Source organism: Chrysemys picta, chromosome 2, assembly GCF_011386835.1.
Source record: "Chrysemys picta bellii isolate R12L10 chromosome 2, ASM1138683v2, whole genome shotgun sequence".
Classification (NCBI taxonomy): domain Eukaryota; kingdom Metazoa; phylum Chordata; order Testudines; family Emydidae; genus Chrysemys; species Chrysemys picta.
Window position 1 is genome coordinate 163,510,931 of NC_088792.1, and position 12,141 is coordinate 163,523,071.

The 12,141-nt window shown below is 42.1% G+C and overlaps 1 protein-coding gene across 2 annotated transcripts in view; it reads left to right on the forward strand.

Annotated features, from left to right (window-relative positions):
• LOC101942705 (disintegrin and metalloproteinase domain-containing protein 18) overlaps nt 1-12,141 on the forward strand; it is a 95,968-nt gene that overhangs the window by 67,311 nt on the left and 16,516 nt on the right. For both annotated transcript variants that reach the window (XM_065584716.1, XM_065584715.1), the window contains 4 exons: nt 1,339-1,519; nt 7,072-7,161; nt 8,196-8,394; nt 10,670-10,775. In XM_065584716.1, coding sequence (XP_065440788.1) covers nt 1,339-1,519; nt 7,072-7,161; nt 8,196-8,394; nt 10,670-10,775 — 576 coding nt within the window. The remainder of the gene's footprint in view (nt 1-1,338; nt 1,520-7,071; nt 7,162-8,195; nt 8,395-10,669; nt 10,776-12,141) is intronic.

A 12,141-nucleotide genomic window follows, 5' to 3' on the forward strand; every position in this document is an offset into this window, starting at 1 on the left:
TCTCTCTCCTCTTTTACATCCTATTTCTCTATCTAAGCAGTTGTTGATAACAATGTGACTTTTAATGTCTATGTTCCCGCCGAGCGACAGTCTTGAAATTAAATACACTAATTCATGATGTGCCACTGAATACAGGAAAAGCCCTAACTTGGACCTTCAGAGATCATATGGTCTTTTATTATCAAATTTCAAATGTTCAGTCACTCTTCGTTTAAAACTAGTCTACACTTCTCCGTTTTCTCCACCATTTTTTTTAAGCTTTCCAGTTTATGCTATGTACAGTTGTGTACTCACTATGGGCCCAATCGTGCAAACTCTTATGGATGTAAGTAAGTTTACTCACATGGTTAGTTCTATTACGTAAAATTACTCGAGGGCCTAAATGTTTCTAACATTAGCATATAATGTAATCTGTCATTAAAATATAATTTACTGAGAGTTCCGTCTTCTTGTGAGATGCTATATTGTCTGTGATGACAAGAGGAGGGAAAGGAGAGACGATTGTACCAGCCCCATAAGCTCAGCCCCACCCCCCAATGTTTGTAATGGGAATGTCTGAACTGGGGTGAAAAGGGAGGGGATGGGACCCCAGCAAACATGATGTACTGGGGCTCCAAATTTCTCTCAATGGGCTTGTATGTGTTAATACGCTCAATTCAATATAACCACTGATGATAGGAAAGAAAAAATAATCTGATATTTATGTTATAGGTTTCCTAATTGTAACTGCTAGATTGATTACTATTAAACTAACCTCAATTGCTCAATTTTCACTGAGGAGAATAAACAAGTGTTCTGGAAGAGACAGAAAAGGAAGGGCCTGCGGTATCTTTAGTGTAGAGATTGAGACAGTAACAGTTTAGAAAGGTTTTGCTGCTCTGCTTATGTTTTCCTAGTTTAAAGAGGGCATCCTCCATTGCATGTTATGCCTGCTTCTTGCCCACAGTTGGCTGCAGCATGCAGTCTGCCTGGGACCCAAACACCATTCTAGCACAAACTTGCAAACATATTTTAAAAAATTATATTTATTCCTTCATTGAGGCAGACATGCTGGGTATGAGGCCTCCAATTTGGATAAATTATGTTAATTTGAGGTTGCCAGTTCTATTTAATTTATTTTAGCCAAGAAGAATGTTGAAGGCAAATCAATGCACTTAAGGTGCCAAGTTAATAGCCACATTCAACCGCAAGGCAGACAGTTGACATATTGAAACAAATCCTTAATTTTGCAACCAAAGTCATTTTTGCTTTATGAGAGTATTTCAGTGGCATGAAAGGATATACATTTTACAAAGCATGGAGAATATTTTAACGATGACATTGTACTTTATGTTTTAGACATTCCAGTGGGACAAAGGCCTTTAGCAACTGCAGTATAGGAGACTTTCAAAGTTTCATTGCAAATGGAGAAGGAGAATGCCTTTTGAACAAACCGTATTTGAATGCATCTTATAGAGCTCCCGTCTGTGGCAACAAAATAGTGGAGGAAGGAGAGGACTGTGACTGTGGCACAAAAAAGGTTAGGAAATAAATCCCTGAAATTTAATATGAATAAATAATTCACAGTTCCACACCTTGAGACTGAAGAGAAAATTAAATATAAGAGATACCTTTTGGGTCCAAGAGGTGCTAACAAGACCTCTGGATGAAAGGCCAACTGGAGCCCTTTAGAAAAACCATTCAACTTTGGAATGCTATGGAGGTGGTTGTTCTCAATCTCACAGTCAGAGTTGTGTTCTGAAATGAGCTTTAAAATGGAACATAAATTTCTGTTTTTCTCTAAATGTAGATAGATGTTCAGTGTGAAATTTCCCTTTGAATTTCAAATGTAGCTTTATTAGATTTCTTAAATTTATAATAGAAAGTATTTGAAATTATTGTTGTTGAAATTTGTCCATGGCATTCTGCCTTTTTGATTAAGTGACATTTTCAAAATTGATAAACTTGAAGGAAGCTCGTGCAACAGATGTTATTTATTTTAACTGACAGTTTATTCACCAACAGGTAGCTGATAGATAAAACCACCATCGTTAACTACGCTTTTATGCCATATTTTATCCCATATCTAAGTACGTTTTATGTGAAGCTACTGACAGATAAAACCTTTGCCTTTGGCAGCTATACTTCTGTGGCACAGCTCCAGGAACCACCCCTACAGGCATACCCTTCCTTCACCTCATCTGTCTCCTCTCTGAAATGTTAAGACAAGTGTCCATCTCAATGTATCTACAAGGTACTGTGTACTATAGGTCCAATCCAGGGAAGCACTTAAACATGTGCTTAACTTTAAAAATATGAAAAAAGTCAATGAAACTACTCATATAATTAAAGTTAAACACTTGGTTAAGTACTTTGTTGGCTCAGATCAGAGAGCTGAGCACCTTGCAGGATTAAGCCCCATAAAAGCCCTAGGAAATGAATTATACAAAAAAATTCATTGTGAAAACAGTTAAGAACACTATATGCTGGTTTTCTATCATACCCTTCACCAATCTACTCCCTCCCAACAAAACATTCCTCCCTCCATAAACACACACCCTAACTCTACTACAATTAGTATACACCAGAGACCATCTACCACAATGTTATCTGCCCCTTCTTGGGATGACAGCCTTCCATTACCTCCATTACTAATCTACTCCTTCCCAACACAAAAATATACTATATTAGACATTCACAACTAATAGCATTGAGATGGGGAAGTTCCATAAAAGGATGTGTACAGAAGGGGAGGTTGAGGAGATAGAGTTAAGGTTGCGATCCATGATCTGTGGTGTATGGCAGTTGTGATGAAGATAAAATGTGTGCCTATGGGTAGAAGAGTAGAGGATATGTACTGTAAAGTGACTTTTAATTTCCTTTTGTGTTTTTGTATTATGTGTGTAACAACCATAACTGTTTTTATATACTAATAATATTTGGTTTGATACTGGTAAGTCAGCAAATGTTCTCCGGTACTAAAGTTTTGAAACAGTACAGTGACTTTCTGCTTATTTTAGAGACAGTAGCCTCTCTGTAGTTAAGGTTGGAGCTATTGCACCATTCTATTATAAACCCCTCCTAACTTCACCAAAACTTAAACCAGTCTAGCTGAAATTGCTTGGTAAACTGGGTGCAAGCAAACAATATGTGTTTTAATACTGCCAAATGTAAATGTACACATCAAGGAACAAAGAATGTAAGCCATACTTACAGTATGGGGGACTCTATCCTGCAAAGCAGTGATTCTGAAAATGATTTGGGGTCCTGGTGAATCAGCTAAACATGAACTCCCAGTGCGATACTGTGGCCAAAAGGGCTAATGTAGTACTTGAATGCATAAACGGGAATCTCTAGTGGGAATAGAGAGATTATTTTACCTTGTATTTAGTCCTGGTGTGACCACTACTGGGATACTGTGTCCAATTCTGGCGTTGACAATTCAAGAAGGATGTTGATAATTGGAGAGGGTTCAGAGAAGAGCCAAGAGAATGATTAAAGGATTGAAAAACATGCCTTATAGTGATAGTCTCAAAGAGCTCCATCTATTTAGCTTAACAAAGAGAAGGTTCAAGGGTGACTTGATTGCAGCCTATAAGTACCCACATGGGTAACAAATATTTAATAATGGGCTCTTCAGTCTGGAAGACAATGGCTGGAAGTTGGAGCCAGCTAAATTTAGATTGGAAATAAGGCACATATTTTTAACAATGAGGATAATTAACCATTGGAATATGTAGCGGGGCGGTCACCCCACTCCGGTATGGCAGGGGTTAAAAACTGCCCTGGGAAAGGGCTGCCCCAGGGAGCCAATTAGGAGCGGGCTTGAGACAGCCAATCAGGGCCGGGCTGGGAGTATGAGAGTCACAGTCTCTCTCCAGCCTTGGACGGAGAAGGACCTAGCTGCCTGGGAGCACAGGGTACCTGACGCAGAGCAGTGCTGGGGAAAGGCAAGAGGAGTTGGGGAGCTCCAGGCCGAGGCCTTGGTTAGGGCCGAAGCAGGGATGGGCTACAGAGGTGTACCCTAGGGATAGGCAGAGGCAGTTGGTCCTACCCCCTTGCCAGTGATGAACGGCCATTAAAGACTGCAGTCAGCCCCAGTGAGAGGGGGCTAGATGATGACTGGCAGTAGCCACTGAGGCAAGATGGTCTTAGAGGGTTGGGGGTTCCCCTGGGAGGGGAGACCCAGAGTGTGGGGGTACTGCTGGGGCAGAACCCCGAGGTAAAGGGGCACCAGGGTCCAGGAGAGACGTGGGGGTCTGAAGCAGGTGAGCCACTAGCTGCCAGAGGGCGCTCCAAGGCTGGAAAAGAGCTAATTGCCAGGACGACCAGCAGGAGGTGCCACATCGGTGAGTCTTTTGACCTTGCTACAGAATAACTTACCAAAAGTGACGGTGGATTTTCTTATCACTGACCATTTAAAAATCAATATTGGATATTTTTTCTAAAAGGTTTGCTGTAGTTCAAACAGGAAATATATTGGGAATTTCTATAGCCTGTGTTATGCAGGAGGTGTTGTAATAATTGGGCCTACAAATTAAAACTTACCTTATTTGTGGACTCAACTGTGAGAAGTGAAAGTTCATAAAATGTAATAATACCTATAACAAAATATTGTTAGAAAAATGTGTAAAAGGAGACAGAATGACTAAATTAGTTGAAACAAAAAAGCCTATTAAAGGATTGTGTTAAGATCATGTCTGGCAAACAAGAGAAGTGTGGAACCGGAAAGTAATGAACAAAAATTGGAGTGTCAGAAATTAGGCCTAATTGATATGTTGAATAAAGAGAAGATGAGCTATTCTGCCTATCACTCCCTTTTGGGGTCCCTAGAAGAAGAGACTTTGGGCAAAGAATCAGGCTGTTTGTCAACCACTGCTGGCTGGGAGATGGGAAAAATGGAAGGAGCGAGCCTCACCATCATGGTCAAACACATACAGTCTATGGAGGACTGTTGCAAGAGCCAGATTGATCATGGTTGATAGCATCACACTAGGCATTGTATAGTGAAGTTCCCAGATCTGGCTCAGTAATGCGAATCCATGAATCTCTGGGGTGGCCTCATGGATGGCGCAAGGTAGGCCAGGATGTGCACCCCTTCATGTGTCGATGGAGAGTTTGAGAACACCGTGTGCTGGGGTGTTTTTGTCCATTCTGGTGTCTTGGCCGAAGAGCATGCAGTGTTGCTTTTGAATATAATGAGCTATTGAAGGAAGGCCGAATCTCTGTGAGATTGTGACATTTCACACAAACCACTTTGTACTTGGATTTGGCTCAGACAGCACATATGGAATGCCTCTAGCTCAGAGGTGGGCAAACTACTGCCCTCAGGCCACATCTGGCCTGTGGGACTGTTCTGCCCGGCCCCTGAGCTCCTGCCCTGGGAGGCTAGCCCCCAGCTCCTCCCCTGCTCTTCCCCCTCCCCCGCAACCTCAGCTCACTGCGCCATGGGTGCAATGCTCTGGGCGGCGGGGCTGCGAGCTCCTGGGGCAATGCAGTTGCAGAGCTCCGCTTGATCCAGTGCTCTGTGCTGCGCAGTGCGTGGCTAGCTCCAGCCAGGTGACATGGCTGTAGCACTGCCAGCCACCGGTGCTCCAGGCAGCATGGTACGGGGGCAGGGAGTGGAGGAGGGGGGTTGGATAGAAGGCTGAGGAGTTCGGGGGGTGGTCAGGGGCCAGGGGTGTGGATATGGGTGGGGGCGGTCAGAAGGTGGGGAACAGGGGGGTTGAATGGGGGCAGGGGTTCCAGAGGCGGTCAGGGAGAAGGGGTGGTTGGATGGGGCAGCAGAGGGCAGTCAGGGGTGGGGGTTCCAGGGGCAGTCAGGGGACAGGGAGAAGGGGGGGTGTATGGGGCAGGGGTCCTGGGGGAGGCAGTCAAGAAGGAGGGGGGGTTGGATGGGGCGGTGGGGAGCAGTGATGGGGGGCAGTTAGGGGCGGGGGGTCTGGGGGCGGTCAGGGAGAAGAGATGGTTGGATGGGGCAGGGGTCCCAGGGGGCAGTCAGGAAGGAAGAGGGGGCTTGGATGGAGCAGTTAGGGGCAGGGGGTCTGGGGGTGGTCAGGGGACAGAGAGCAGGATGGGTGGATGGGGCAGGAGTCCTGGCCGGGGGCGAGAAGCAGGGTGGGGTCAGATAGGGGTCAGGGGCCAGGCCATACCTGGCTGTTTGGGGAGGCACAGCCTCCCCTAACTGGCCCTCCATACAATTTCTGAAACCCGATGCGGTCCTCAGGCCTAAAAGTTTGCCTGCCCCCGCTCTAGCTGCTCCAAGTCTTCCCGCAAGAGGCTCCAGGTTTCTGACCTATATAGCAATACAGGTAGTACACAGATTTGATAAATCCTGAACTTTGTCTCAGTGCAATGATATTTTTACATCCATAATTGAGACCTGGATTCCATACAGGAGGTGGCAAGACCTATTTGTCAAATAATGTCTGGTTCGCGGTGACTGTTTGAACTCCGCTTGTAGTCTAGATAGATGAACTCATCGGCGCTTTCCATGTTGTGCTTCAGTACGGGAATTAAAATACCACTGTGGCCTCAAGTGCAGATGTTAAAATGTCAACTTTGGAACTGCTACTACTACTAATACTTCCAGAAGCCTTCTGCCAAAGCTTAGTTACCTCAGATATCTGGGTCCTTGGCATTATTCAGTAAGCCATGAGTTGAGGCTTTGGGAACTTCCTCCAAACTGCCCCCTTGAGAATGTTTTTGAAATGCCTCCTGTCAGAAAGGGACTTTTAATTAACTTCTTTCCTTGGGGGAAAAAAGAGACTTCCATTTCCAGAGTCAACAAACCGGTATCTTTTGCCAGGATTAAAATGTGGTATATTCTAAAACAGTGGTTCTCAAACTTTTTTACTGGTGACCCCTTTCACATAGCAAGCCTTTGAGTGCGACCCCCCCACCTTATAAATTAAAAACACTTTTTTATATATTTAACCCATTATAAATGCTGGAGGCAAAGCGGGGCTTGGGGTGGAGATTGACAGCTCGCAACCCGCCATGTAATAACCTTGCAACTCCCTGAGGGGTCCCAACCCCCAATTTGCGAACCCCTGTTCTAAAATCTATAATGTTTCTATGGTTTATTTTCAGGAATGTCTATGGAATCAGTGTTGCCGACACACCTGTAAATTTAGACGAGACATCAAATGTATCAGTGGAGATTGTTGTTGGAAATGTAGGGTAAGCTATAAATTCTGAGTGATCAGAACATAACACATTTTCTAACTATAACCCACATATCTAACAATAGCCCCGATACTTAATGCTTAACTTTAAGTATGTGAATAATCCAGTTCAATACTTAGGAGTATTTAGGATTGCGGGAAATTGTGCATACTATATATTATTGCTTACTATACTTACGTACAGAAAGAACCAGAGAACAAGTCACTCTTGACATATCAAGCTATCTAAAATATTGTCAAAATTATATTGATAATTCAAGGCAATATTGTAAATGAGACCTGACGGAAGCAGTTGTATAAACACATACTTAATACTCTATCTGAGCACTTCCAATAAAAGTGCACATGCCATAGGAGTTAAACAGAGGCCAATGACTCAAATGACCAAACAGGAAGCGGATCTTCACTTTGTATCATGGGATCAGCTTTTTGTTATTCAAGTCATCAAACAAAAACTTGTTTTTAAAAACAAAAAGCTGAAAGGCTTAGCTCTCTTATGTTTTAAAAAAAAGTGTTTCTAGTTGTTAGGTTTTCCTGTTATGTTGACTAATCAGTATAAATATCAAATATTTTGATTTGCATAAATTCTGTTCCTTAGTAGTTATAATTAGAGCTGATTGGAAAAATGTCAATGAAACCATTTTCAGTCAGAGAGTGCAGTTCTGTCAAAGTCTAAATGCTTTGAAAGATCATGTAAATTTTGTCTAAATTTAAAGAGAAAACAAGGGAAAAGAATTCTGACAATATAATTTCAATTCTTTGTCTTTAATATTTTTATTTGATATATTATGTAATATTAAAATAAAAATTGTGAAATCAAAATGAAACATTTAGATCAACTTTAAATGATTTCCCCCATGCTATTTTCTTTCATAGAGAAATTTGAAGTGTGGGGGGTGTTGTTCCTAATCAGAAGACAGGTATCAGAATCTTGAAATCCTTTGCAAATCTCCATCCTCCACACAGCTCTAGTTATAACCTTTCTATATATCATGAACCGGCCCCCTATTTCTGTTTTTTTTCTACTAGTTTGTGCAAAAGGGTACATTATGTAGAAGCACTAGCGAAGATGATTGTGATCTAATAGAGTACTGCAATGGTTCCTCTGCACACTGTACACCTGACTTCTGGGTCATGGATGGGCACCCATGCAACCGTAATACAGCCTATTGTTTCAAAGGAGTGTGCCAAACTGCTGATAAACAGTGTAAAAAACTCTTTGGTAAAGGTAATAATGATAGTTATTTGTTTCCAAAATATAATTCTAGTGAATGCTATTATCAATGTTTCTACCTTATGAAGGTGGATAATTATTATTTGTCACAGACGACATAACTAAGCACAGATACTTGAGGCAACTTGCGTGGACGCACTGTGGTTTTCTGGATAAGACTTGGGTTTATGGCATCAAAGATCTGGGTTTTGTTCACAGCTTAGCCACAAACTTTCTAGCTAACTTTGAGTATTTCCCTTAACCTTTTTATGTTTCAGTGACTACATGGGTAAAATATGGATAACTATATTTTATTCCTCTGGTGGTGCTGTGAAGCCTGCCTGCATAAAATACATGTATGTAGTGCAGAGATTTATTAAGACCAGTCAGTGTAAAAGGTGAGACTAGAACTCATGACTACCTGAATCCTAGCAGCCTGCTCATTCCCCTAAGTCCAGAGGGCATTTTGGTTGGGGGGAGTGAAGAGGAGATAATGGCGCTGGTATTTTGGTGTGAAGAGTTTTTGTTTTTTTTAACCATGTCATGGACTTTCTAAAATCATTTGTAAAGTTGCTTTGGTTGGTTTGGAGCAATTAGAAGGCCTGGTTAATTCACTGTGAAGCTAATTTAGTTTCAGAAACTTGCTATGGATACTCCAAGTTAGCCTGTAAATTAGAATTTAGCAACATTTCCTATTATGTATGTGACTGAACAGAATTTCTAGTGGCCTTAACTGTTATCATACACCCACATTTTATGAAGATTAGAAAGATGCATACCACACATTAAGGCTATCATGGAAAGTGTTTTGCAGCCATAACTATAGCAGTTGCTGTAAACATTATTATATTAGCAAAAACAACGATTAGTCCTTGTGGCATCTTAAAGACTAACACATTTATTTGGGCGTAAGCTTTCGTGGGCTAGAATCCACTTCATCAGATGAATGGAGTGGAAAATACAGGAGCAGGTATAAATACACGAAAAGATGGGAGTTGCCTTACCAAGTGTGAGGTCAGTCTAACGAGACAATTCAATTAACATAGGATACCAAGGGAGGAAAAATAACATTTGTAGTGGTAATGAGAGTGGCCCATTTCAAACAGTTGACAAGAAAGTGTGAGTAACAGGGGAAAATTAGTAGGGGGGAAATTAGGTTTAGGTTTTGAAATGACCCAACCACTCCCAGTCTTTATTCAGGCCTAATCTGATGGTGTCCAGTTTGCAAATTAATTCCAGTTCTGCAGTTGGAGTCTGTTTTTGACGTTTTTTTGTTGAAGAATTGCCATTTTTAGGTCTGTTATTGCGTGATCAGGGAGTCTGAAGTGTTCTCCTACTGTTTTTTGAATGTTATAATTCCTGATGTCAGATTTGTGTCCATTTATTCTTTTGCGTAGAGACTGTCCAGTTTGGCCAGTGTACATGGCAGAGGGGCATTGCTGGCACATGATGGCGTATATCGCATTGGTAGATGTGCAGGTGAATGAGGCTTATATTAGTAAGCCTAATGAGATGATCTGATGGGTCTTTGCCATCCTTGTCCAGGCTGATCTGGTTCATAAAATGCTGTCAACCTGCAGCTACAAGGCCCCTTACTTCATCAGAGACAGGTTATTTACTCCTGGTGTATGGAATAAAAGATGCTTCATGCCAACTTTGGTGCTAACAACCGGAGCCCTCTCCTTGCCCCTAACTGGAACACATTACAGGTTCCACATGTGGACCGCCATATCTTCTGTTTAATAGGAAAGCTCTATACCTATTCCTTTAACTCCAGAAACAACGTACACACGTTTTAGACACATTTCCAACGGTTGTCAAACACTCTCAGTACCACACCTGACACATATACCTTCCTATGGTAGAGCACAGGATTGGCTTTAGAGGTTCTGCTGATCTAGGTAAATAAATACCTCTACCAGTCTATAGTCACCCAAATAAACAATTACTGAACATTTTTCTACCACTAATTTTTGCTGCGCTAGGCAATTGCCTGTTCTGCCTGTTTTTTGATGTCAGCCTTGTCAGAGCATTTTGGGACTAATGAAAAAGAGAAGGTTGCCCACTTGTTCTAGGAGGAGGCCATAACTGAATAGCTGTGAAGGAAGCCCAAGTTTGTCTTGTAGAAACCCTGTGTCTGTGACCAGCAAACTAGACTAGACAGTGCACCTGAAGACATTGCAGAGAACAATTCTGCACTGGCATGTGCTAGATGTTCCAACAAAGCATTTCCCAATTCTGACTACTGTAAGTCTATTACGAAATCTAATCAATGTTATTGTATTTGTAGCTTCAAAAAGTGGCTCTCTCGCATGTTATGAAGAAATTAATGGTCAAAAGGATAGGATGGGACACTGCGGCTCCACTCAGGCGGGTTACCAGACTTGCGAATGGAAGTATGTTTTGACAAATAGAAATGTCTCCCTATAGGAGTAGTACAAGATGAAGCATGACATCTTGGCTGATTGTGTTGAAAGTAACTCGGATTTTGAAAATTTTTAGCGGGTTTGTTTCTGAACTTTGCTTCTGTACACTAGAGTTCAGAAACAAAGTGGTTAAAAAAATAAAAGTAATTTTTCCTGTGTTACAGTGTTTGCCAGTGATCTTTAAATTGCCTACTTTCCTTTGGCATATTGGCACTGGACTGTGACATGCTAGATTGCTGGTCTATTTCATCTGCCATACTAGGTAGCAGTGAAATTACTGGATGATGTTACTGTAATAAGAGAAATTCTCATACAAGCATCGTGATCAAAATGTTCTCTAATGTCTTCTTACCCAACCAGCATACCATCATATGGAGAAACTGTCCAGAAGAATTAGGCAGGGTGGAGGAATTCGACTGCAGCTTGATTGCCAGTTGACGTTCCACCACTACTGCCCAAAAGGAGCAGGCAGTAGCTTGCTTGCCCAGTGGCAGATTACCAGTATGCTGATTTAGGCTTTTAGGCCCAGATCCTCAAAGGTATTTAGGTACCTAACGCCCATTGTTATCAGTGCCTAAATACCTTTGAGGATCTGTATGGTCTTCTCCACTCAGAGACGTTATTTAATTGAAAACCATGGCATCTTTTAAGTATATGTAAACAGCTGCTGGCCTGTTTTCCCAGCTCAGGAAGAGCTCACTGCCATCCCCACATCTTTTTCGGGGCACAGCTTTACTCTTTAGCAGAAAACTCAGGCAAAGTATCAAACCAAAACAGTTTCTCTGCCCACCATAGGCTACAGCTCCCACATGCTTTTTCCCCACTTGGTTCTCTCAGTACTGAAAGGAGGACACACATGCACTTCAGTCCCTCTGCTTCAGGGTCTATTGCAGGAGCCTCTCTCCCACCTGCAGCTCCTCTTCAGCTGAGCCACTTGCTGGTTTTATAATCATTTGCTTCCTTCCAGCAGGGTCTGAAAATTGAACAGGGCTGGCCAGCCCCAGTCTTCTTGGACCCTAATGGGGCAAGGCACCCTGTTACACAGTATACTTTTGCTGACCTATTCTGTTCTTCTATAGGGTTTATACTTTAGGTCTACCTAGTATCCCGTCTGACAAAGCCTAGGCAGAGGGAGAACTAAGATGACTGCTTATTAAGCAAAATGTCCTTGTTTTACTGTTAGCTCCTTCTCTCTGTTTGCTTCAGTAGAAATCTAGATTGTGATCCCTCTAGGGCAGATAATATCTTTTTAACTTGTTTGTACAGTGTCTAGCATAATAGGGTTCTCATTCTCAAATGGGGGCATTAGTGCTACCGTAATACAAATAGTAAATAA